The 25,984-nt window shown below is 45.7% G+C and overlaps 1 protein-coding gene across 1 annotated transcript in view; it reads right to left on the bottom strand.

The window, feature by feature from the left end:
- Positions 1-25,984, bottom strand: part of RYR2 (ryanodine receptor 2) — a 3,854,281-nt gene that overhangs the window by 2,299,826 nt on the left and 1,528,471 nt on the right. The window contains exons 21-23 of the mRNA XM_069607971.1: positions 17,915-18,107; positions 14,394-14,610; positions 8,448-8,552 (exon numbers count right to left, since the gene is read on the bottom strand). Coding sequence (XP_069464072.1) covers positions 8,448-8,552; positions 14,394-14,610; positions 17,915-18,107 — 515 coding nt within the window. The remainder of the gene's footprint in view (positions 1-8,447; positions 8,553-14,393; positions 14,611-17,914; positions 18,108-25,984) is intronic.

Genomic DNA, 25,984 nt, shown 5'->3' with positions numbered 1-25,984 from the left:
ACTGGTTACCATTCATTTTGGGGCAGTGTAACCGATGTGCAGGCTTTTTGTGGCAGAGCAACATATGTGCATTTATTTAGACATTCCTATGGACGCACACAATACTTTCATAACTCCATAATAGAAATGAGGAGTCCGTAATGTGTTCTTGGGCACACAACACTGCTGTGTATAGCAAAGATACAGACATACAAAAAGATGTTTCTCTGGCCCAGGCATCCTGGTGGATATTTTTCATGACTCATGGAAACAAATAGACATTCTCACGGAACAAGAGTTGTTATTGACAAATGATATGATTTTTTTTATGCCACATTATATTAATGTGTTAGTTTAATGTTCCTTACGGTGCTAGGTGCTATAATGAAGCAATAAGGCCTGAGATGGGGGTATTACCTGGTCAGGTAATGCCCTGGGGCATAGGTTGCAGTCAAGAGCAAAGTGAGTGCCTTAACAACAGCCCCGGTGCATTACCTGAACCCGGTGATGCTCTACATCAAGGAGTTTGTTCGTATTGGAATCTTGCATGTTATACCAGGATGCTAATAGTTTGGGATATCAAGATTCCATTGCAGGTTTTTCCATCAAGGGAGAATGTGTCAAATTATTATTGCATTAAAATGTCCCACAAATACAAAAATGTGATTAATTCTTCCTGGATGAAAAAAAAAGATGAACACACATAGAACCAATTTTTTTTTTTTCAAGTTGAGAAACAATGTGTTTGCCGTTTCTCAATTTGGAAAAGACCTACAAACTAAGATGGCCACCATGGTTTAGGGAGAAGAGAAATACAGATAGTTCCTTCTCCCTTTCCATAGCAGCCATTGCTGCGACAGAGGTGTGCCAGGAACAGTGAGACTAGAGAGCGCAGTGTAAGTGGGGCTGGGATTGAGGTGAGTGAGGCATATGGAATTTAGGGTGGGGTTATCGGGGAAGGGAATACGTGGGGCACAGTTGCCTGAATCCCGGCAGGGAAGATGACAGCCCCCCGCTTCCGAGGAGGCTTGTAGCAGGGGCTTTACCATGGGGTAAAGACGCCATTCCGAGCTTCCTGATTGGCTGGGAGGACGCACCAAGGCACCCTTCCCCCTCGCCACGCTGGGTGCCAATAGGTGTTATTATTATTCAGTTCAATGGAGCGCAATGCAGAATAGAGCTTTTTCCCAGAATAGAAGTTTTTCCCAGAATAGAGGTTTTTCCCTGGGTAGATCAGTTATGAAGGGTGGGCGGCATTCATTCTATGAGATGATTTTCGGATGGACATCATTTCTACCGGGTTATATGTGTCACTCTACAAAATGAGAAACTGAACCCTTTGTGTATACTGGTCAGAGGCAACTATGTTCTCCTACAGTCGATTAACACCGCTGAATGCCGCACTGGCAGATGGAGTGGAATGCTTCACAAGCTTAACATCGAAACCATCTCTAATACGTTTAGCTTTTCAGCCAATATCTTTTGAAAAGCGTCCCTTGCAGTGCACTCTTTGCAGTATTTTTAAAGAAAGATTGCAGTGGGTAAACGTGCTCCCCACCTCCCAGACCACCTGGGTATTGCCTCCCCGAAACATTCACTGCTCGCTACGAGTCTCCAGAAGCACTTCAATTGGGCACTTGTATTTCATTTCCATCTGCTTCTTTCCCAAGGGCATGAGGGAGTCTTAGGAGTGTATCCACACGTGTGGCATAGTGAAGGGCATTAATTGCTTGGATAAACGTTTTTTTACCCTGTGTAATTGCGTGCCTGCAAGGCTCTGGTGCTCCTTGCCACTCATATTACCCAAACGTCAGCAGGCGCTGGGATATAGACTAAATTACATGCACGGACGAGCGAGTGAGGCGCGTATTTTTCTCTTTCAACCAAATAAAGGTAATATATGTTGCTGCGCAGTACGATATTTGACAGAACGTTTGCATTTCGGAACCATTTCAGCAAGAGCGCATTTACATACCAGGCCTCCGGCTGCAGCGCCGATATATCATCCCTTCAACCACTGCCTCCACCAGAAACAACGCTCCTTAAAGTGCGTGTTTCACGCGGCTCGAGGTGGTGACATGTTATGAAATAGCCAAAATGCAAATAATAACGTCGCAATATTGCCCTCAGTATCGATCACGGGAACACAAAGAGTGCCCTTGCATTTATTCCCGCCAAAAGTACTTCATGTTCATCTCATTATATTTCCTATTGTCGCCCGCCACGTGGGTCCTTTCCATTGAGTGAGTGGCTAGTCTTACAGATGCCGAACATTCCTTCCTACACCCATGTCCATATGTGATTATTAGCACAGCACGACTACCAAGAAATGCGGCACGGCCGGCCATGTGCAACCATGTTTTGTCCCGGATACGCATTATAGCTACTTTTCAAAGCCAGCCTTAGAGCCCAGGCTTTCTTCCAAAATGCATTTGAACTATGTATGTCGAGCAGTTTGCCCTGCCACAATGCTCCAGAGCCATATAGGATTAGTCTTGGGAGGTTAGTTCAGGGGCAACGTGCAGGCCTTGGAAGCAAAACGATGCAGAGCAACATAGGTTTGATCCCCGGGTCCGTGCTTAGAAAACATCTGGGTATTAAGTGTGTTATAAATAACCAATTAAAATGTAACTGTTTCTTTTTTCATGACAGACCTTTAGCTTTCCTCTCTTTACCTATGCAGCTAACTTATGACCAAGCATGGTCCATTTTTCTCCTCTGGCAATATACCAATAGATACGCTTTGCACATACACAGCATTTGAATCACTGTCCCTTATACTTTGCTATCCTCGAGGAGGTCCAGGAGGGTTTGGCTCTTATATGCCACCCAACACGTCCACTAATAGTCGCCTCACTTTGGCCAGAGCCCTTATTTTGTCCAAATTGGAGTATTGTAACACACTATTCCTTGGCTCCACAACCACATCTTGAACAGACTACAAATACTCCAGAACAACGCTCTTAGATGTGTTTTGAATCTCCCACGCAAAACCCACATTTCCAATGCCAGAAAGGAAGTTCATTGGCTACCTATCCGTGAGAGAATTAAACTTCGATCACTGGTCATCACACATAAATGCCTTTACCTGACAGCCCCACGATACCTATCAGACAAATTCACAAGACAGAACTCCTCCAGACCAACCAGATCCCCATATCTACACCAACCTATCATCCCAAGGTTCAATTTGAAAACAGCGGGTGGAGCCAGCTTTCCTGTACTAGCAGCTAAAACGGGGAATGCTCTTCCTATGACAATCAGGGCCGAGACCTCGTTCTGGTCGTTCTGAGCCAAGGTAAAATAATTCTTCACTACTCTACAATAGATTGTCAACTGCACTTATCTAAATCTTTGTTCCGAATATCATTATACTTATGTTTACAATACTCGGCCACAGGTATCCTTGTTTCCTTCATATGTCTGTCTTTTGACCACCTTGTAACCAGGTCTCTCACAACTCGATTGTACTGTATCACCCTATGATCTTGACTGTATGTGCAACTATCTGTAACATTGCTGATCCTACGTTAATGCGCCCAGTTACCCCAGGATTCGGCTGCACACTACAAATAAACAAATTAAACTCAGCATGCCAATGTATCCTTATAAATGCGAGTTATTTTTCACAAGGATTACCATGGTTTAGCCTTTAACCTCCATAATAAAAATTGTGACAGGTACATGTTTTATTGTGTTGTATTACTATATTGGTCTTTTTTGTATCGTGTTCACACAGCTTTACAGCCCGTTTAACTGTGATACAGCTACAGGGATGAACTATGGAATTCTGAGGGTACACACTTGAAGGACAATAACAGTTGTTATACAAATGTATAAACAAAAGTTTTAAAACGTATTAATCATTAACAAAACACAATATATACATGTTACAATATAATAACCTCTTGGCCAATGCATACCAAGGCACCATCATACTGATATGAGTGAGCTGTACTCAATGCGGAAGAGGCTCATGTAGTGTCCCATGTGTGGCCATGCACTTGTTGGGTGTCTGCTGGCGGTACACAGTCAAGAGTCTTGCTTCAGAATTTACAGGGCCAAAGGCGTCTTACAGTCGATGAGTATTTATTGGCTTGAGGAGTCAGAGAGGCATCTTCAAGCCAGAGGGAGAGTGGGCCCAGTTCCAGGGGGTTCAGTCTTGTTCATGGAGGGTTTTCCCACCAATCACAATTGCACAGCTGGTCAGGTGGCAAGTAGGTTCAATGACGACAATCTTAGGCATCCGTTTGGTCAATGACCTTGCGGAAATATCTTGGTATTTGACCACAGTGTGCCTTTAGTTAGGAGCCAATGTAAATACTTTTAGCAAGTGTGGTGTGGTTGCAATGTCGCATTCAGAGGCCGATCCAGCTTATATGCTTTAGAGCCCTTTGGAGTTTATAAATTAATTTAGGAACCCGGTATGTAACCATTGCAATGGTCCAAGTAGGCCCTAGCTACTGCGAGGACGAAAAGGTATCTGATGTGGCATAGATAGAAGAAGAAGGATCCCAGCTTTGGTTACCATTTTCACTTGAGGAATAGTGGACATGACCGAGTGATTGGGCACTCCTAGATTTTGTATTTTCTGAATAGGTTAAATCTGTGGTCTCATGAAAACTGGCAAGTGGAACGGAAATGCTGTGGGGTCATTGAGGTTCATTAGAAGAATTTCTGTTGTAGAATATTTGAGACAGAGCATTTTGATATTCGTCCATCAGGCAAGTGCCTTTCTCCATCGTGTTGCAAGGTGATTAACAGAGTTTAGGCAAAGCTGGGTGTTATTACCCTATACATTATTCTGCAATGGGAGGTGCCAAGGGAACAAGGAAAATGGTGTACATTATTGGGGACAATACTAAACCTTGGGGTACTCTACAAAGGATGGCAACAGGTTGAGAGACAGAGATGAAGAATTTCAGTTTAAGGAACAAATTATCCAAGAAGCTGGAGGATCACTTGAGCACCGTATCCTCAATGCCTGCAATCTCAGCAAGATCACTTAGTAATGTATAATGGTCAATGCTGTCAGAACAGGTAGAGAGCTATGCTAGGAGACGCACGCATGCCTAATTTGGTCTCTTGTCAGAATAAGTTTCTTTCTTATATTTAATATTTTTCTCACTGACGAAAAACAATCAATTGAGTTCGATCTAGGAAAAGGGTTGCTTGATATTACTGTCTCAATGATTTTTGCCATTCATGGTAATCCAGATATTGTTGTGTAGCTCACAAGGATGCCTGGGTGCACATTAGGTTTATTTAGGGTGAGCGTTGTGGTTTGTGATTGCATGCTTGGTTTTCCTTGGCATTGATTCCATGCTTAGTGAAGAGTTGGCAAGTTGTAAGAATGGAAGCACCAGTGTGAGAATTCCAAGAGTGACCACTTTCACATTGCACAGGTCAGAAGGTGGAGTATTTCATTTGAGTGAGATGACAGTATGTTGGTCACGCCATGTTCTTGGGGTGGCTGAAACCTCATAGCGGTGCAGGTTCCTGGGTGGATTTCCTGGTCTAAGGTGTGTCTTCATTTGAGATATTGGGCAGATGATTGTTGATTGCCTCTGCAAAACAAAACCTGAGGCCTTCAGGCCAAACAGATCTTTAGCAGTGCTGGTGAAGTTTTTCATTATGAAGCTGCAGGGATTGCTCGGCACGCTTGAAAAGGTTTCATGGTGTACCTAGGTGCTTCAGCTATACTGGTGTGGTAGTGATCCTTGTTAGCTCTGAGATTTGCTGTCTTGTCAGAGGATCGCAGTTGTGTCAACCAGCAATTGAATTTGGCACATCTTTTCAATCACCAACAACTGTGCTTTATTATGAGCGTGTCTTCTAGGAACGGGATATTACCTTTGGTTTTGCCAGTTTTAGACTCTCGCGATGTAAGGGGAGTTAGGTATTGAAGGGCTGATTTGAGGCCACCCAGGATTATGCTCAGTATGGTAGTCAGGCTGCTATTAATGGTTGAAGCTACTGGCAGGGGTATTAACAGGTAAGTCTCAGGCTGAAGGCGTATTAGATTTCTCAGCTGTGGTGCTTGTTTGTCTACTGTGGATGTCTTGGGCACCAATGGAGCTCATCCTCCTGGTGGATGTTCATAAGGATATGGTTAGTCCAAAAGATTGACTGACATCTGGTGATTGCAAAGTTGAGCATTGATGTAGAAAAGGGCAACCATACATGTTCTAGAATGCCTGACTCCCCACACCCGTCATGTGAGGTTCAGATCATCCACATCGGTAATGATATCTACAGCGTAGGCTTTCGTTGGGTCATCGGCAGAGAGGTTTAGGTTGCCCAGGTGGGGACTCTTTTTGATAGCAGTAGCAACAGTTGGGTCAGGTCCTCAGGTCCTTTTGACCTGATGGAAAGGTTGGGAGAACATTCTGTGCACACTGATACCCTGAGCTAATGTATATAAATCATGGGTACATCCTGAGGCCATGCCCAGCAGCTGCCGTGCTCGAGCCACCCAGAGTCACCCAATATGCCCAGTGACCACGTTGTCAGGGGTAATGTGCCTCATGTTTTGGCTGTCTTGTGGGAGTGACTGGTGAATAGCTATTCACCTGCCACCCCACAAGAGAGCCAAGACAGCCAAAACATGAGGCTATGCCCACTGCCAATTTATCCTGGGGCGTGTCCATCAGCCATTCCCAGAGAAACCTCAAGCCATCTCATGTAGGCCCGCAGCCATGCCCAGTTGCTAGTTTAGTCTGCCAGCCATAGCCTCCGGCCATACCAAGTATCTACTTTGCAGAGGTCATGGCCAAAGGCTCTGGGCATCTTAAAGGGTACCTATATTCCATATCAGAGTGGTTGCTTTGGAGGAGAATGGCAAAAGGCCATAACTGGACACCCATTTGCCACCCGATGTACCCATTGGGAAGGTCTGCAGGCATGTTCACAGCCCACTTTGCCCAGGGCACTATTAGTAGCAATAGTAGATCACTGGGCTATGACTAACACCACGAAAAAGTCACCACCCAAAGTGACCCCTGCGCACATTACCAGTGAACACATTGCCAGTGCAAAATGTCCAGTGGGCACATTGGGGTTCTTGGAGGAGACAAAGGTCTTGCCCAGGGTACATTGCCCACTGAACACACTGGTTGGTAAAATGCCCAAGGCATGGCTCAGAGCCATGCTTTTGGCATTGCCTCTATGAGGCATGGGTGCAGGGGATGCCTACTGGGCACTTTGGGTCTATTAAAGCTGCTTGGGAAAAGGGCAAGTTTATGTTACAGCACTTTGAGGTTTTGAGAATGCTAAGGCTGTCTTTGGTAACACTGCATAGTTTCTGTCATTACTGAAAAGGCTTTCCTGAGGCGAGATATAGGGCCTCATTCTGAGTTTGGTGGAGCAGAGCAAAGTGTTGGTGAAGTCGTGGTCATTTATTTATCGCCGCTTTACTACCACTTTTCAACACCACCAACTTCGAGTTTAGAGGTAAGGCGGAGGAAAAACCTCCAGCACTTGGCTGGAGGTAATCTCTCCCCTTTACCTCCAAAAAATGATAAAATTGCCACGGGCGGAATTACAGCCTGCAATAATTCATCCAAGACCCCAATGGAGTCCTGGGGTCTCCATGAATGGGGAGGAAAAGTGCCTTACTATCACTAGTAATGTGTCAGTAAATTCACCAGTATGAGTGGGCGGGGGTAATAGTAACCCAGTTTGGCATTGTTTCCCATGGAAATACTACCAAACATCTAACGAAGCCCATAATCTACTATTTATTTATTTTTATTTATAGGGCATTTATAATGCGCCTGTACACAATGTGCCTCATTATGAGTTTGGCGGTCTGGAAACTAGGGTGCCGGTAAGCTCACTGGCACCCTTGTTTCCGGATCAAAAAACTCTGTGTCTGCCGGCCCTGGCCGCTGTGCCTGACAGGTCTGACCCTAGTGGGCGAAGCGGCCACAGTAGGCAGACTCTTCACAGGAGTACCGGCACCGTTGCTAATCGTTCTGGTGCTCCCGTGTCCCCACTCCCAAATGGGGACTAACAATTTGCCGATGCCTGACTTCCCAGACGCCAGACTCGTAATAAGCCGGTGGCACCGGGAAGTCAGGCGCCGGTAAATTATTATGGGTGCGGCGGCAACGTGCCGGTAGCACCGGCTGGGTTACCTCCAGACCTGTAATGAGGCCCAATGTGTTTGTAGTATCGCATGTAGGAACACTATTTGAGGTTCCACGTTAAATTCAATGGAGAGCTGAATTCTAAATCAATTCCCCAAAGAATAGGCTCAACTCTACAGATTCTGGATATGATTGGCCCACAAGTATAAAGCTCGGTCTTACAATTCACTTATTGTCGTTCCTTTTATACGGTGTTTCTGTTCAAAGAACACCATTTTTTTCAAAGACAAGTAAATACAAATAAAATACAGAGCATATATTATATTAGGAGAGATGAATATATTTATGATATATAAAACTCCAAAAAGAAGAACATACCGCACCAAACTGCCAGCCAAGTTCAATTTTGTTCATAACCCAGAGCTCGTGTATGTTCTCTGCCAGCTTTTCTCTAATTCTTTCCAGGTGCGGCGGCAAAACGATCTGCAAACGAAAGACATTCTCATGGAGCATATATTTTCCAAAACGAGGCACAGTGAATGTTACACTTTTTACAATGGGCACAGATCTTCTGATGCTGTGTAATCACGTCATGCTTCCTCACCCAATACACGGGGATATGATCAATACATATATGTTTTTCCATGACAATACTGGTCCAATATTGGTCGCCAACATCCAGAGAAGGAACTGCAACGTTTGTGTCAAACATTTGGCTCATTTCCTGTATCTTTCTGGTTTCTGGTGCCCTGCTGTAATGTTCTCGTTGTCAGTGACTTCACGATTCACTGAAATGACCCAGAGGTCCAGTTTCTGAAGCTGCTCTCTCGCCGAATGGTGCTATACCTAGTGGATCACTCCAGTCGCGTGGGGTGCACCATACCTTCCACTTTATCTACAGCGGTTGAGCCTTCGGCAGCTTGATGGCCACATTTTCTAGTCCAAACTCTCGTTCTGACCAATGAGGAGGCCAATAGAAGAGTGTGTGTGTGTGTGTGTGTGTGTGTGTATGTATGTGTGTTTGTGTGTACGTGTGTGCATGTGTGTGTGCGTGTGTGTGGATGTGTGTGTGTAGATGTGTGTGTATGTAGGTGTGTGTTTGAGTGTGTTGTGTGTGTGTGTGTGGATGTGTGTGTATGTATGTGTGTTTGTGTGTACGTGTGTGTATGTGTGTGTGCGTGTGTGTGGATGTGTGTGTGTGTAGATGTGTGTGTATGTAGGTGTGTGTTTGATTGTGTTGTGTGTGTGTGGATGTGTGTGTGTTGATGTATGTGTGTATGTATGTGTGTGTTTGTGTTTAGATGTGTGTGTATGTGTGTTTGTGCATACATGTGTGTGTATGTATGTGTGTGTGCGTGGATGTGCGTGTGTAGGTGTGTGTGTGTATGTATGTGTTTGTGTGTAGGTGTGTGTGTATGTATGTGTGTGTTTCTGTGTACATGTGTGTTTGTGCGTTTGTGTGTTTGTTGGCACACACTGGGAAAGTAATTCATCCACTATATTGTGTTTTCAGCGTGAGTCTATATGGCCCAGGAGAGGATTCCCTAATTGTCTACCAAACGTAAGCTCCAGCAAATCATCTGATTACTGCAAATTAGGTCCTAAACACACAATTAAGGACTTTTCTTAGGATTCCTTAATGACAGAGAGCAGGCAGAGAAAGACTAGTCCTGGAGAAGAATGTCATGGAAGTCAGTTATGTATCTACAGAAGTCCTGGTGTTAATCATTCGTGAGAACGGAGGGATATCATGCTTTAATCTCACACGAAATACCAATGCAGGAGTCCTTATAGGAGTGCGGAGGTGTTTTTCATAGAAATCTATATCATCATATTTTGAGAGTGATTGTGTCACACCTTTTTCCTTTGTTCTGTATTGTCTAAGGAGAAAAACTGGTGCTAACTTCACTTGCTCCATTTTAAGCATGATGCAAACGTCAGATAATCTGGCCCCGGATGTTACTTTAACGTTGGCACTTTCACTTTTGCACTTTGCCATTTTCGAAACACAAAACCATGACAACATGTGTTTCATGCAGTTTTAAAACACTTTTTCAAAGTGAGTGGTGATTATTAAACATCCATCTGAACTAGTCTGAGAACTGGGCTGGAAGCTCATTACAGATGTGAGGACCCCACCACCATGAAGCTGGACCAGCCAGGTATCACCTTCTGGGCTGTGTGGTAACAATCAGTTTAGCTATTGAAGAGTATTGATGTCGAGGGGGCGGTTGAGACACTGTTTATAGGGAAGAGAAATTAAGCATTGCCCCATACAAACATCTGTGCAAAATAGTCCAAGTTGATGTCTATAATTTGAGGTGATGTCAAGCAATGATGCAAGCAAGGTAACCTGAGAGTGGATCCGACCAAACATTTACTCAAAGGTTGGGGTTGGTAGAAAACCTATATGGTGCAGTGGAAATTACTAACATCCCCCAAAAAATGGCTCTGGAGACCGTGTCTGGAGTTGGTCAACAGAAAGTGAGGGAGTTGACGTGCTCCCAACCTCAGATGTGGTGTTTAAATAAAAGGAATCTATGCCTAGCCTTAATCAGTCCTTGTCCTCCCAGGGTCACCCTATGCTATCCAAGGAAATGTTCCACTGAGATGGCCAAACAAAATGTTCCAAACCCTAATCTCTTTTTTTTAAATGTTGTATTCACATATTTATTGAAAACTAAATTGCACATGACAGCCAAAACATTTTACAAAAAAAATGTATACAACTCCACCTCCCTCCCCCCACCCTCACAGGTACATTGAACAGTTCAACTATTTACAACCTCATTAAAAAAAAAACATCCCTTTCGACGTGTTCTCTACTAAATTCCTGCACATCTATACCTCTAGGCAGAGACATTGGTGCAACTAATCAAACTTCATATATAAATAGTAGTTCAATTATTATAACTCCATAAATCTACCCCAGATTCCTTCATAGAGGTTTATTTTCTTATTTCTGTACAAAATCACCCTCTCCATTGAAGACATCCGATGCATATCCTCTAGCAACGCAGAGGGAGCGGGGGCTTGCTCACTTTTCCATTCTCACAATATAATTCTCTTTGCAGACAGTGATTTTCTGAAGAACCAACACCTCTGTGGGTATGACAGATCTGCTATAAAATCCTCCTCCCCTAGGATATGGTTCTAAAATAATAATTAATTTCTAGCATCAAAACTTCGTTCATAGTTAATGTGATTTCTATCCAGAATACCCTCAACCCGCTGCACTCGCAGATCATATGTTCAAATGAACCCACTCTGTGTTTGCATCTCCAGCATGCCTCAGAATCTAGCATACCCCTTGCAACTGAAATATCAACAACCTTTCACTAGAATGTCTTGCCCTAATCTAACAAAACAATCCACCAAAATGTGTGTTCTTGGTCTCCCTTCAGGAGTATTCACAGTAATAAGGCATTTCTCTGCTGTCAGGCAACTTCTCAGTCTCCTTCTCTACTCTCAAGGTATTGTTGGCATATCTCCCATCCGCCTTCTATTTTCCCAACTCTCAGGAACTTTCTGGCGTCTTTGCCACCAGGTTTATTTTTTCACTACTCTTTGATTTCTCCTTGCATTTCTCTCACCAAGTTTCACTGTTTTCACTATCTATGTCTTACTGGCGCACCTTTAACCAGATTTTCACTTCACCTGTCTCTGGATATGATATGATATGGCATTTTTAACGCGCCTATACACAAGTGTTTCGAGGCGCGATGAGGCAAGGGGGGGAATAGAGGGAGGACAGAGACAACGATCTTACTAGGCCAAGTGACATTGAGATCACGCAAGTGCAGTGGAGGAGGAGGGGAAAGGTGCCAGGGGAAAGGGGAGGGGGCATTGCTGTACATGGGATCAAAACAATAACAAAAAGTGTGGCCAACAGGTGGCAATTTCAAGGGTAAGTGCAGACAGCAGGTGTCCAAAAGTGCAGGTAGGGGAACTGTAGGGTTACAGATACAGACCCAAGTGCAAGGGTTGCCGGGAGGCAGTGCGGGTGTTCAACTGGACGGGCAGGGACCTGGGCCAAAATCAGAGGGTAGCCAGGTGACCAGTGCAGTATCAGACAGGAAATCAGCAGTGGAGAGGAAGAGCGAAGGCATAAGCAAATACGAAGGTGTTGAGGTGCTTCTGGAAATGGAGATGGTTTTCCTTGTGTGTCCTTGTGTCCTTTTCACCGGTCTCTGAGTTCTCCTCTCACCAGGTTTCACTTTCAGAAACTCTTGAATGCCCTTGGCATTGTTTAACCAGGTAAAGCATTTACAAGTCTTGTGACTCGCCTGGCGTCCGTTTCACCAGGATAGTCCACTTCTTTCCAGTGGATTCATGCCAGACTCAGGTCCCAGAATGCATCTCTCTTAGAGCTTTCCTTCCCAAACTTCAGGTGCAAAAGACTCTGCTTCAGTAACTCCAGCAATATGTCCACCTTCGCTGAGGTGGGTTGTCCCTTCCTCTAAGGGACACAGAGAAGGTACTGCTTTTCCTCTGGGTTAGCAAATTTCCAATCATCCAGACAGGGAGCAGTGTTTGGTGCGCCTAAACCCTCTGGGACAAAGACACCAAATTAATGGCTGCAGACTATTTTATACTCATGGAGGCTGTGGGCTTTCTTGTAATCTGACTCTGGATTGGCTCTTTCTGTTATTAGTGTGTTTCCCTTTTCCTGATTGGTCCTGGATAGGTGACCGCTAAAGTCATTATTACATGTAGTCTGGGATTGAAAAATTAGGAAAGCATGGTCTGTGGGCACATAGTTTCCCTGTTTAACTGTTTGTGAGGGTTCAAAGGTTTGTGTGTACCTCGACACAATCTTGGAAACTCTGTAATGTCTGCCTGTGGTTCCCGTTCATCACTGGCTGCCTTCCAACATATGCTCTTGGTGATTTCTCAGGTTCGTGCAGTAGGAGAGTAAGTGATTTCATTCTGTTTGAGAAAACTGACAGGGGGTTGTCTCTGATGCATCCCTCCCTTCTTGATATTCTGTCCCTTGATTAATGATGTTCATGCTGTAGGAATGCTGGGATATGTGGCCCCTTATAGATGTCTACAGCCAGGGTTTCACCATGGGCTTTGGTTCCATACTGCACTGCAGGTGAGGTTCTGAGCGTCTCCCCACTCTGGGGGACACACCTGGCAGCCACTAGGTCATCCTAGTCCCACGTGACAGTATTACCTACATAAAAAGGGTGGTAAGTGCCTCTGACCCGTCACATATTGTGCTCAGTGAAGGGTGGCTGAGCTCTGCGACTCTAACCTGCCAAGTCCTCCCCTTCTTGATAGCTCCTCACAATGTAAGGCCTGTGGAGTTGATAATATCAAAGCAAAGCGGCAAAGCGTGATTAGGTATCGTCTGTGATGGTGATGCTTCATGACATGTCTGTATTGATTGTTGTATTTACTCGGCTTTTACAAAGAGCGACACATGAGACCGCATCTGGAAACAGGGTGAAAGACGGGTCGGGGTGACGAGGAGAAGGAGTGGTGGAAAGAAGTAGGAGGAGGAGAAGCTGTATATTCGTTCTACACATGGTCACATGTGTGGAAATATGTGTCTTTTACAAAAGACATTTTCAATCAAATCTTTTGATAATATCTGCCTCAAAAATAAATGAGTGACGTAAAGTATTGGAGAGGGGGCTATCAGATGCAGACACTGTCATGATGAAAACACAGTGAAAATGAAACCCAGGCCCCTTATTATAGAAACGGTGTCCTTGTACTACTGCAATATTTCATAGGTTAGCCCCAGCGTAAATACATATTCCATCAGCACGTTTCTGGGGCAGGGCAATGTTTTCCGTAGTGATAATCCCGTGCCCTATTTGCATTAGGGCAACCATTGTCCTGGTGCAAAATACAAGTAAAAATGTTTTTTCTTAGGACAATTTTTGCCCTCATGCTAATACAATGTATCATTGCCCTTCAGTGGTGTAGCGGGGTCGGGGAAGTGGTCGTCCACCCTGGCTCCCATCTGGGGCCCACTGCATCCCCAAGCCTCACGCTGGCACCCTATTAGCTGCCCCCCCCCGCGACTTAAAATTTGCCTCCGCTACTGATGCTCTTGTACCAGTACAAAGTTTCTGTAACGTAGGCCCTGGACTCCTGTACTGGATATTACCACATTACATTCATAAATCAATGTGCATTCACCTATTACCAATATAACAGAAGGGGATTTGCAGTGGGACATTTTATGAGACAATTTGACTGGCATAGGTCCAACAATACCATGTCCCTACAGGAGACGCAATGCACGCTGGTACTCATTGGTTTCATCCACAACTCCCTGAGTTGGGGTTAGACATGCATCTTTTTTACCTGACTGGTGTCAACTGGGATCGGCGTGAAGGCTGCTTGTGTAAGGGAGATGGTGGGTCCTAGCAGGTCGCGTGCACTGTTCTGCTCCTGCTTGTATTCCCTGCTGTGTTCCACTTTCAATTTCTCTTTTGGCAAGACGGCTTCAAAGCAAGGCGCATATCCCGGTGGGGGGAGGAACTTGAACTCGCCGTGACGTCCTCCGAGTAAAAAACGCACCCTGCAAGGTAAATTTACAAAGAAGCGACATTCTTAGACCTTCAAAGTCAAACGGCTCCAGAAACATAGAAGAACGAGCTAGCAATGAGGTGTGAATGTGAGTGAGTTCTTGTTCATTGCCCCTCCCACTGCTGAGAGAAGTTCATCTCTCGAGGGTATTTTGCCAGGAAAGACCCTGCATTATCCACAACCTGCCACATGTTCTTATTGCTGCAGCTGAAGGTGCCGGCATAGCCAAGATATGTCAAACCTTCAGGGGTCACCATTGAGCACATCAATTAAAATCGCTCCCCATTCGTTGTCATGCACTTGCACTATGTGACAAGTCGTTAGGCATAGTTTATTGATTGCATGCCCCCCCCTCCTTCTCTCATTCCTTCCTGTCATGCACTTGCACTAGTAGAAATGCCTCAGGCCTAGTATGCTAGTTATTTTTGCTAAAATCATTCGGAATCTTCAAGGCCTCAGAAGGATGACTGTATTCTCTTGTTCCCTTCCCGCCTTGAAGCGCTTTCAAGCACTTCACTTGTGCATAAGTGCTTTACAAATAAACAATTACAATTATGCACACAACTGAAGGAATGAAGGATTCGTACTTACGGCCAGTCATAAGAGAAAACAAGCCTTCGAAAACAGGTGCAGTATTACAGAAACTTAGAAACTTGTGCAAGTGCAATTACCACAAGTGCAAAAAAGGACCCTAGTGCAAAAACCTATTCTCTCTGTGCATTGGCGCACCTCAACAATGTTTGCCTTACTCCTTAAACTAGTTCCAAATTTGCTCTCATCTTCCTCTTTGAGCAAAACTACATACTATAATTGCACTCATGCAAAGTTTCTGTAATGTTTGCTCTCGTGCAATAGAGGGGATTTCAACCAGGAGAGAGTTTGGAAATAAAAAGGCAAGCGATCATGGCAAACACTTGAAATGGCATTAACGAAAGTAAAAAACGCACTCGCTGCGTGGAAAATAGGGAAGAGGTCTGAAATACTTATACTTAAGACGGATCCCTACAATTTACAGACATGCATAGATTTAGGAAGCAAGATCAAGCAATGCGATAGAGTGACAGAGCAGGGAAATCCTAGAGAAAAGCAAGCAATTGAACAGGGGTATGGAGGGAGCAGGGTCAGTGAACCACATGGAAAACAGTAAGGCACACATGAACGATGAGTCCCTTATTTTGATCCCTGATCTAGGCAATTGCCCAGCCTTTAGCAGACCCTTCAGTTAGGCCATGTCTCCTCTCATCTGATCTGTTGCTCCTTCAGGAGGGCAAAGGTCATAAAATAAAGACTGCCTGGGGTAAAATCACAGGTACACGGTTTTGCCAATCTCTACCACAGGCCAAGGTATGGAAACCCGGGTGTGGTCACAGTATACTCTGAATATTTTAATGGAATTGATTATGTATTGTCTGTATCTGCAAAAGGTGTCTTAAATGTAAACAAATCACAGTAATGTAATAAATAAAATAAATAAATAAAACATACTGTGAACTACTCAGACAAGCCTTAGCTCTGAGAGACCAGTGCAGGGGTAATGGATGCAGCATGAATGCTTATTACATGACATGTGTATAGCGGTTGCCCACTTTCTTTACAAGCACGCGCACATTATGGAAAAACGTTCAATGTATTATTTTCTGTTTCACTGTGCCGCCTTGTACATTTTTTTTTAAATACGTTACAAAGATTTTACATGTGATTTAAGAGGTCTTGTTCTGCGCTATGAAGACGGCGCGAGGGGAGCGTGAATCCAGGGGTGGAAGGAGGGCTAACTGGATAAGAGTGCATGGCCAGGGCGCAGATCAGAACTCAGGTGGTCCGATTTGAGGACGAGGGGCGGGAGAAGGCAATTTCAGAGCAGGGAGGAGGTCTCGATAGTGAAGCGAGCTGCATCCCAAATTTTTGTACTTTGGCTGATGGATGACGAGCAGGTTTTTGGAGTCTAACCATGGCTGCTGGGCACGCTGGCAGGGAATGAATACTGTGGCGAGCAATGCTTTAAGTGGGATTACAAATCGAGGGGGGCTCTCGTTAGGGGTGTGGCCTAAGTACAGGTGTACTTACGCCATGCCCTATTTTGAGAGCCCCCCCTCGCCTAAGGGGTGGGGCTGCTGAAAGAAGTAGCGCTGGGGCGCACTGGAATTATTACCTTTAATGAGCCCTTCCCCTCCTTTTAAACAAAAGAAAGGGCTTTGCGCACCCAAGTGTGACACCAGTGTGCCCCAGCTCACACCCAGCAGTCAGCCTTTTCATTCCGGGAGCCGTGTGGTGCAACGCTTTAACCACGGGCTCCTTGAATTAAAGGGCTTCCTGCTGCTGATGGCTCTGTACTCTGACACAAGAGAGGGCTGGACTACTCATCTCTCCTTTTGTTTCTGAATAAATAGCCATCACCTAGCATGGGAAGTCCATGGGCTTCATGCTGGGTGATGGATACTTATTCAGAAACGCTCCTGTTTCAGAGCACAAAGCCATCAGGCAGCCCCCACTACAAGGTTAGACCTGCTGCTTGTAGGTGTCAGCACTTCAGTTTGGATTGTTTCTTATCCCAAGTGTTAACAGCTGCAGGCAGCTCGTGTAACCGTGAAGCCTCTACACGGGCTGCTTCAGGTGTCAGCATGGCTGGGGCTAGTCGGGTGCGGGTGCCGTTTCTGGAGACTGCTGGGGATTTGCCCCAGCTAGCCCTAGCCCACTTAAAGCACTGGTGGCAAGGTAGTTTAGTATGAGGCCATGGATGATTTTGACGTAGAGGTAGAGTCTTGAAGTTAAGACAGTGCTTCATGGGAGGCCAATTTAACATTTTTAAGGGCTAGTAGAAGTTTTCAGAATGTTATAAGTCACATGGTTTTTACCTCGCTGATGATTGTGTAAAGATTTTGGGAAGTAGTCAGGCCTAAATACTATTGGATTATTCAGCGTGGGTCACTATTGGACTAATACTGTCTTGTGTAGGTTAAAACACGAGAAAGACTGTCTCGCAAAATTAGGTAATATAGTAGAAATACAGATTGGTTTAAATGCCTTTTTAGACAGCAGAGTCTAGTTTTCCGTTGCATTTCCAGCGAAGAAGACTTACAAATCATCTGAACGGCTTTAGGGCATAAAACACATTTGGCGAATATGACGCATCCCAGAGATGCGCTTGCGCTTTACAATCACTTCTTGACACTAAAGTGCAGCCATAACAAGAGCAAATGGTGGAGCTGTGGAATTGGTGGTGAGGGAGCAGGACCCAGGGGGTGCAATGAAGCAGGTTGTGAAGGAAGTGGATAGACACAGGGAACTAGCCCACTCACTTGACTCCAGCGGAGAAGCTGACAACCGGGAAGAAGAGCCCATCCGTGTTGAAGTTCTCAAACATCCCTTGTACCGGCTGCCCGTTAATCCGGAAGGAAATGCTTGGGGCGCTCAGATCCAGGCAGCAGCTGATGACATCATCGCCCCTGAGCAGGTGCTGTTTGGGCGAACTCACAGTCCTCGCGATGCAGCCTGGAAAACAAACTCGTGTGATGACTAAATCGGCAAAATGTTGAGGGCAATAGTTACACATGCAGTCATTTGATAGTCAAAGAACCAGAATGCATCAGGCTTTTTAGGAACTGCGCTACTATCCAAGGTCGAAGTGGGACAGTACGCCTTTGAAAACCTTAAATGCATCTGGTGGTATGTCACTGGACAGTATTGTTGCCACAGCTTTATTTATTTGGAAAGTGAGGCTTGTGGAGCAGTACACTCGAATGTCACATTACATTGATTATTCCAATATAGGAATGGGCCAGGTTCCTTTTCCAGTTCCAATGCCAGACTCTCAACACAGAAAGGTCAAAAGGGGAGGGCCATTACGTTTCTTTCACTCGGCCAGAACCTATCCCTCCCAAACCTGGACTGCAATGTAACGGGGAGTGCTGTTAGGTTGTTGACCCCCTGGCAGGACCATTCCACCCCCCACACCCACGGCCCCTTCAGGACACCTTGACTTCCCACCACGCTTCACGATTTAGTGACCACTCGAGGAGATCATCGGCGCCATCAGATCATGCAACCGGCAGAAGCCTTCGATGGCAAATCTCGCATCACATAGCATGACGGTAAGCGCTTGGGACAAAAAAAGGCCAATGGAAGGAAAAACGCTTCTATCGAAGGTCTGACGTTTGGTAAAGTGACATATACATCTCTCTATATTCAGAGAGGTTGAAAGGTTGGAGCACATCTATACATATGTCTAAGTGGTAAAAATGAAAAGCTGACCAGCCTTTTGAAAATGTGCTCTCTGATTCCCACTCCATTGCCCTGTCTACTCATTGAGTCGCGTCAATTTCACAGAACTTCAACACTCCCTGACAAACCAGGCAATGTTACCAGACATGAATCCTGACTTTAGCTACATATCTCTTGACAAGGTATTACTGAATGCCATCATGTCTGCTCTCTGCCACCAGAGTTGTGCCAGTGCTGTACAGGTACAACTACTGTAATTCGGACCTTAGGAGGTCGGAACTTAAGGAGGTTCAGAACTTAAGCAGGACCTACTTAAGTTCTGAAAAAGCCTCAAGACCTTTCTCTTTACCTCTTCCTTCTCCCCCTCTCTTCCCTGCTAAACACACAGTAGCGCCCTTATGTATCCTCGGGGCCCTGACTCCCCACATCTTTCATCCCAGCCGCTGTATATTTACTGCACTTGCTTAGGCTCACCCTCCCCATGGGAGGTTTCACTTACTTTTTCTCTTCTTAGCACTTCACCCTGAGCACGTCTCCATAAGCACTACAGCACCTATCCCTTACCCATGTGTTCGGTTTTGAGAATTTCATTTGATATTAAGGATCAGTAGCAGTTGTTTCAGAATGTAACCATGTTTTTCAGAGTGAGAAATTTCTCACAAAACATTTCCTTTGGGCATCCTGCTTTGTTAACAAGATAAATACCTTTTGTCATGGCTTTGTGGTCGTTTTTAGGGCATTGTTTGCGAACTGGTCAATAACATTTAGAAAAAGGTATATCAGCACATCAATGCTGCTATTCCATGTGACAGAATCAGGGCGTTCAGCAGGATTCATCCAGCTAGATTTCTAATAATACTTTAGTGATTTGGAACAATGTATCAATTGCATTTGTTGTGAAATAAATTAAATGAGATGGTGGAGATACAGTATGAGGTGAGCAGGAAATTGAAGGCATTTTTATCGGTTATTATATAGTCCATCATTACTCTACCAGTGGAGGAGAGGTGTAACTGAGTGATTGCTTGGGTGGATATTTAAATGTAAGATTTCAAAGGACAGAGGAGAGCCTGCACAGAGGATCTATGTGAGACTGAAGTAGAATCTCCATATTGCCTGTACAAGACTAGCTTTGATATTGAACTTTAACACTCACCTGGTATCCACGGGGATGCCACTCAGCTTGTCTGGACTTCCTACGACCTCAAACTCTTCCCTGGAATCTGCTTGACCGAAGACTGGCCCTGAAACACAGGATTGCCAGAGTTCAACTCTCTATTGGCTCTGCTTGCTTGACCCCCTCTTCCTTGGGTCCAAACCTTCCCCCTGGTCCACTCCTCACCTTGTTTTCTTGTGTAGCGCACCCTCCGTCATGCCTTCGGTGCAGGGGTCCGTTGACTGATGCATGCTCGATGTTGCCTAGTTGCTTCACTGGCAATGGGCCGACGGACTGGGCTTGCTGTGACTTCAGCCTGACCGGAAAGTAGAATGAGTCTTATGAACAGTTCTGTTGGCTCTTGTCTCTTTTATAATGTGTCTTTCCTTCCTTAGATGATAGAGAGGTTTGAAGATGGCGACGCGCTGCTGAGGTGAATAGAACCAACGGTGAGTGAGAGCGCAGAGCGCAATGCTAATCGCTCTTCTTTGCATTAACCAATGTTCGTTTTTGGGTCCTTTTAGGTGCTGCAATAACCCAGCGTGGATGCGAGCTGAGGAGATGAGATGGGGTGAGTAAGCGCGATGTGCAGCGGCTCCTAAAGCTTTCGCGCCAACCTGGTATGTCTTTTCCCCTTTGCAGGTCGACGGGATGCTCCGGAACTGAAGTTACTCCGATTGGCGGGAGTTGAGGTAAGCGTTTAAATCTTCTTACAGTTTTCGAGCAAGCTAAGATATGCAAAATGCTTACTAATGTCTTCTCTTCTGTTCTTTTATCCTTTCGTAGGATGAGGCATGCCGAGATGGAGATGACACCACCGTAGCAACCCGCAAGACTGGAGGAGCGATGGACAGAAGCTGGATGCTCTTCAAGGTAGGGTACTATCAATGGTGTTCTTGTTCTTGCAGGAGTGCCGGGCGCGGAAGAAAGAAGAAGGCCTCTTGTGGAGAGATCCGAGCACGGTGAGTGTTACGCTGCAGGTGCAGTGAAAAGCAAATCGTCTTTCTCGGGCCGGGGGTGGTTTAAATAGTCTTCAGGTATCCCAGGTATCCCTGGGCTGTACCACACCCAAAAGGCTAAACCGCCCACTCAGTTCAAGGAACTGAATTATATGGGGGCATCTATCTTGTCCATAATACATTGCAAGTCCAATGCTAAGTCTATTTTAGGGTTGTGTGTGAGATTGGCGCCACAGGCGTCAGGTCTGAGTCCAAGAGGGTCTCTGGGGGGATGGAGAGGCCCTTAGGGGCCAAGTAGGTGACCGTGGCATGGCTCCAGCCTAATATCTCAGAGGGCTGGGGGCAGGAATCGTGACAGCACTCCCCCCCCCCAAGGCCCCTCTCAAGGTGGCCCTCCCATTTGGTCCTGGCTTGGTTGGATGGTTTTGTTGGAATCTCCTAAGCAGGCGATATACTCGCAAGGTTCCCATGTCCTGTCCTGCAGACCATACCCTTTCCAGTCCACCAGATAGTATAGCCTGGATCTGACATACTTTGAATCCAGGATGTCCTTGACCTCGAATTCTGGCTCTCCTGCGATTACTATTGGCTTCGGTGGTGGTGTTACACAGGTCCCAGGTTGAACAGACTTTAGGAGAGACACGTGGAACACAGGAGGGGTTTGCATATTAGATGGCAGCATTGGTTTGACGGCTACTGGATTTATCACAGAGGTGATGGTGAATGGGCCCAGGTGTCTCGGACGGAAGGTTCGGGTTCCTTTAATGGGCACATGTTTAGATGCCAGCTAGACTTTGTCTCCGACTTGGTAATTGGGGGCTTTTTTCGGCATTGGTCAGAAAATTTCTTCTGGCGATTCTTAGATTGGAGTAAGTGTTCAGCTGCCCATTTGAAGGTTTGAGAAATGGTTGTGTGCATGGTTTTAATTGCTGGGATTTCTAAGGTCGTAGGGACGTCCAACTCGGAAGTGCGTGGATGCCGTCATATATGGTATAAAAGGGTGTTTGCCCAGTACTGGTGTGTATGGAATTATTGTAGGCATATTCAGCTATCCATAATAGATCTGACCAGCTCTCTTCAGCTTGATGTAGCATACAGCGTAGATACTGTTCCGTTTGGGGATGGTGACTGGTGGATAGTCGGATGTCCATTTGGGCCATGGAGCAGCACTTCCTCCAGAAGTTGGACACGAATTGAGTACCTCGGTCCGAGACCAGATTCGAAGGAAACCCATGGAGCCGTACGATGCGTTCAGAAAATACCTTTGCCAGAGTGGAAGCGTTTGGGAGGCCCCTTAGAGGAATGAAGTGTGCCATTTTAGAAAACAGGTCCACGACCACTAGAATGGTGTTAAACCCTTGACTGGGTGGTAAGTCAGTAATAAAGTCGAGGGATAACGTGTGCCAGGGTGCTGGTGGAATATCAATGGTTGCAAGAGTCCAGCCGGTTTCTGTTTGGATGATTTGTTTTGTGCGCACACCCCACAAGATAGGATATATTGAACAATGTCTTTACGCCACGTGAGCCACCAGTAATTCTGTTTCACCTTGGCTAAGGTTTTTGCAATTCCCGGATGGCCTTCGATCAAAGAATCATGATAGCCGGACATGACTTGTTCTCGTAGCTCTTGGTTTGGCAAGAATAAGCGGTTTCTGAAATAGGGCAACTGGTCCTTTATCGTGTAATGTTCTCCTCGTGTGCACCACTCTTGCAATTGCTCAGAACTCATCAAGTTTTGGATTGTTTCGTGTAACTCCTTCTGAGTTATGGTTGCAGTGATTCCTAGGAGTTTGTCACATGGGATAATGGCTATTGGGTCAGGGGTCTTGTACCCTTGTTCTTCAATGCCCATACGGGAAAGGGCATCGGACTTCCCGTTTTTTACTCCTGGTTGAAACGTGATCACATAGTCATATTCAGCGAAGAAAAGAGCCCAGTGTAGTTGTCGTGAAGATTGAGCCTTTACTGTTTTCAGGTACTGGAGGTTTTGATGGTCAGTTATTACGGTGATTGTGTGTCTCACACCTAGAAGGTAATGGCGTCAGGCCTTAAAGGCTGACTTGATGGCTAGGAGTTCTTTGTCCGTGATAGAGTAATTGAGCTCGGGGGGTGTGAATTTACGCAACCAGAGTGTGACAGGGTGTAATTGACCCGTTTCTGGGTCCTTTTGTGAGAGGACGGCCCCCATGGCCATACTTGACGCGTCCGTCTCCACCACGTACGGGAGGTCTGGGCGAGGATGACGTAGAATTGGGGCAGAAGTAAATCAAGCCTTAAGTTCCTGGAAACCCTTTTCTGCTTCTTCTGTTCACTGACATTCTTTATTGCATTTTCTTAGTAACGAGGTGATGGGATACACTATTTGTGAGAACCCCGGAATAAAATGGTGGTAGAAGTTTGTGAAACCCAACATGCTCTGGACTCCCTTGAACGAGTTTGGGGATGGCCAGTTTAGGATCGCATCTACCTTGTGTACATCCATTCGGATACCATTGGGGCTGAGAATGAAGCCAAGCAATTCCACCTCAGAGACATGAAATGAACACTTTTCTAGTTTGGCATAGAGCTGGTGTTGGCAGAGTTTTGCCAGTACGGATTGAACATGTTTGACGTGGTCCTGTTTTGATGCGGAGTATACTAGGATATCGTCAATATATACCAAAGCACAGACATCAATTAATTCCCTTAAGACACAGTTCATGAAGTATTGGAATGCAGCGGGCACGTTGCAAAGGCCAAAGGGCATTACTTGATATTCGTACAGGCCATACTTGGTACGAAAGGCAGTTTTCCATTCGTCACCCTTTTTAACTCGAACGAGGTGATACGCTCCTCTTAGGTCTAATTTTGTGTAGATTTGGGCATCTTTGACTTGGTCAAGCAGTTAAGGGATTAACGGCAGAGGGTAACAATTTTTTACGGTAATCTGGTTCAGTGCGCGATAGCCGATGCATGTTCTCAAGTCCCCTCCCTTCTTCGGTACAAAGAATAGGGGACTGGCTGCTGGGGACTTCGAGGGACGGATAAACCCATTTGCCAGGGATTGGTCGAGATAGGACTTCAGGTGCTGGATTTCTGGTTCTGTGAGTGCGTAGATTCGTTCACAAGGGATCTGTGCACCGGGTATCAGGTAAATCTGGCAATCGTATGGTCTGTGCGGTGGTAGGGTATTGACTTGTTACTTCTGGTATACATCTTGAAAATCCTGTTATTCACTTGGTAGGGTGCCTGTTGCCACTGTTCCAAGCGTAGAAGTTCTGGCATCAATTGTTTGTTTCCCTTGGCGATAACACGTTTGAGCACAATCCTCACAGAAGGCCAAATCCTTTATTTGCCAATCTATTCAAGGATTATGAGCTACCAACCATGCCATTCCTAAAATCAACCGGAACTGCGGTGCTTTGATGAGATCGAAAGCGATAGATTCTTGATGCCCATCCTGGCACAGAAGGGTTAAAGCTACAGTGCATTGGGATACTGGACCAGAGGCTATTTCCGTGCCATCAACAGTGATTACAGTGTTTGTGGTTAACTTAGGACATAAAGGAAGTCCCATCTTTGCTGCAAGATTTTGGTCTATGTAATTCCCAACAGCTCCACTATCTATGTACGCTCTTACTGCGTGCATCCGAGATGGTTGTTGGTGATTGATCAAAATCACAGATAGTGCAAAATGGGAGTCTCTAGTTCACTTTCTTCGCTCGAAAAGTGGACCCCTACACTTGCCGGACTGGGCAGTTTTCCGACTCCTTGGTGGTGTCTTCCTTGTCTGTGGCCCCTACTGTTCTCCTCGTTGACTTCACTGGGCACTCTTTAAGGAAGTTGCCCGATTTTCCACAGTACAAAGATAACTGCTGCTGTCTCCTTTTATCCCTCTGTGCCTTAGACAAGGGGGATCTTATCCCTCTGATCTGCATTGGTTCCCCTGAGCTTTCTGTTGTTCGAGAGACATTTTCCTTTGAACACACATGCATGGGGCGAGAGTCTGGTCTGGTTCGATCTGCTCTTCGGTCTTGCAATCTTTGATCTAATTGAACAACAAGGGTAATACATTCTGCACAGTCTTTCGGGGGGTCCACTACTTGTGCGAGAACATCCTTTATCCTTTAGCTCTCCCCGCAGACCCCGATGAAATAACATGGTTCTCTTTTCCTCAGGCCATTCAGCTTCAACCACAAGTCTATTGGACGTGGCTATGAATGTTAAGAGGTCTTGGTTCCCTTGACAAAGGGACAGAAGTTCATTGTCTAATGCCTGTCCATGAGTACGACGGGTGAAAAGGTTTTCCATTTCCTGTTGGAAACCCCTGAAATCATGTAGCAAAGGATCGTCTTGATTCACAAATAGTACAGACCAGTCTGCAGCACTTCCGCTCAGATAGGATAGCACAAAAGCGACCCGTGATTGGTCATTTGGAAAAGCCCCTGGTCTGCAAAGGAAGTGCAGCCGGCATTGATTCATGAATGTTGCATACTTCTTGGGATCCCCCTTGGATCGCTCGGGCGGGGCCAAGGGAACTTCCCCAGGAAGGGTTATCTGAACAGGGTTGGCTGATGGTACTGGCATTGAAGGCACGTTACCCGGTAATGGTGCATGCCCCGCTTGCGACTGGAGAAGTTGCCGGCTTAAGTCATCGGTACGTTCTTTAGCAACTATTAACTCTCTCCTCAGGGTGTTAGTCTCCTGCCTGGCTGCATGAACTTCGGAACGTAACTGCCCCAACATTTGGGCTAACTGGTCGGTTTCTGACATTTCCATGAAACCCAGGTGGATTGTGGTGTGAGGCTTTGCATTCTGTAACGCTCACCTGGTATCCACGGGGACGCCACTCAGCCTGTCTTGACTTCCTATGACCTCGAACCCTTCCCTGAAATCTGCTTGACCGAAGACTGGGCCTGAAACACAGGATTGCCAGAGTTGAACTCTCTATTGGCTCTGCTTGCTTGACCCCCTCTTCCTTGGGTCCAAACCTTCCCCCCGAAGAACTCCTCACCTTGTTTTCTTGTGTAGCACACTCTCCGTCCTGCCTTCGG

Source organism: Ambystoma mexicanum, chromosome 4q (genome assembly GCF_040938575.1).
Source record: "Ambystoma mexicanum isolate Mex_15411 chromosome 4q, UKY_AmexF1_1, whole genome shotgun sequence".
In the NCBI taxonomy this organism is placed as follows: Eukaryota; Metazoa; Chordata; class Amphibia; order Caudata; family Ambystomatidae; genus Ambystoma; species Ambystoma mexicanum.
Note: the sequence above shows the minus strand (reverse complement) of the source record. Positions and strands in the feature narration are given on the sequence as shown.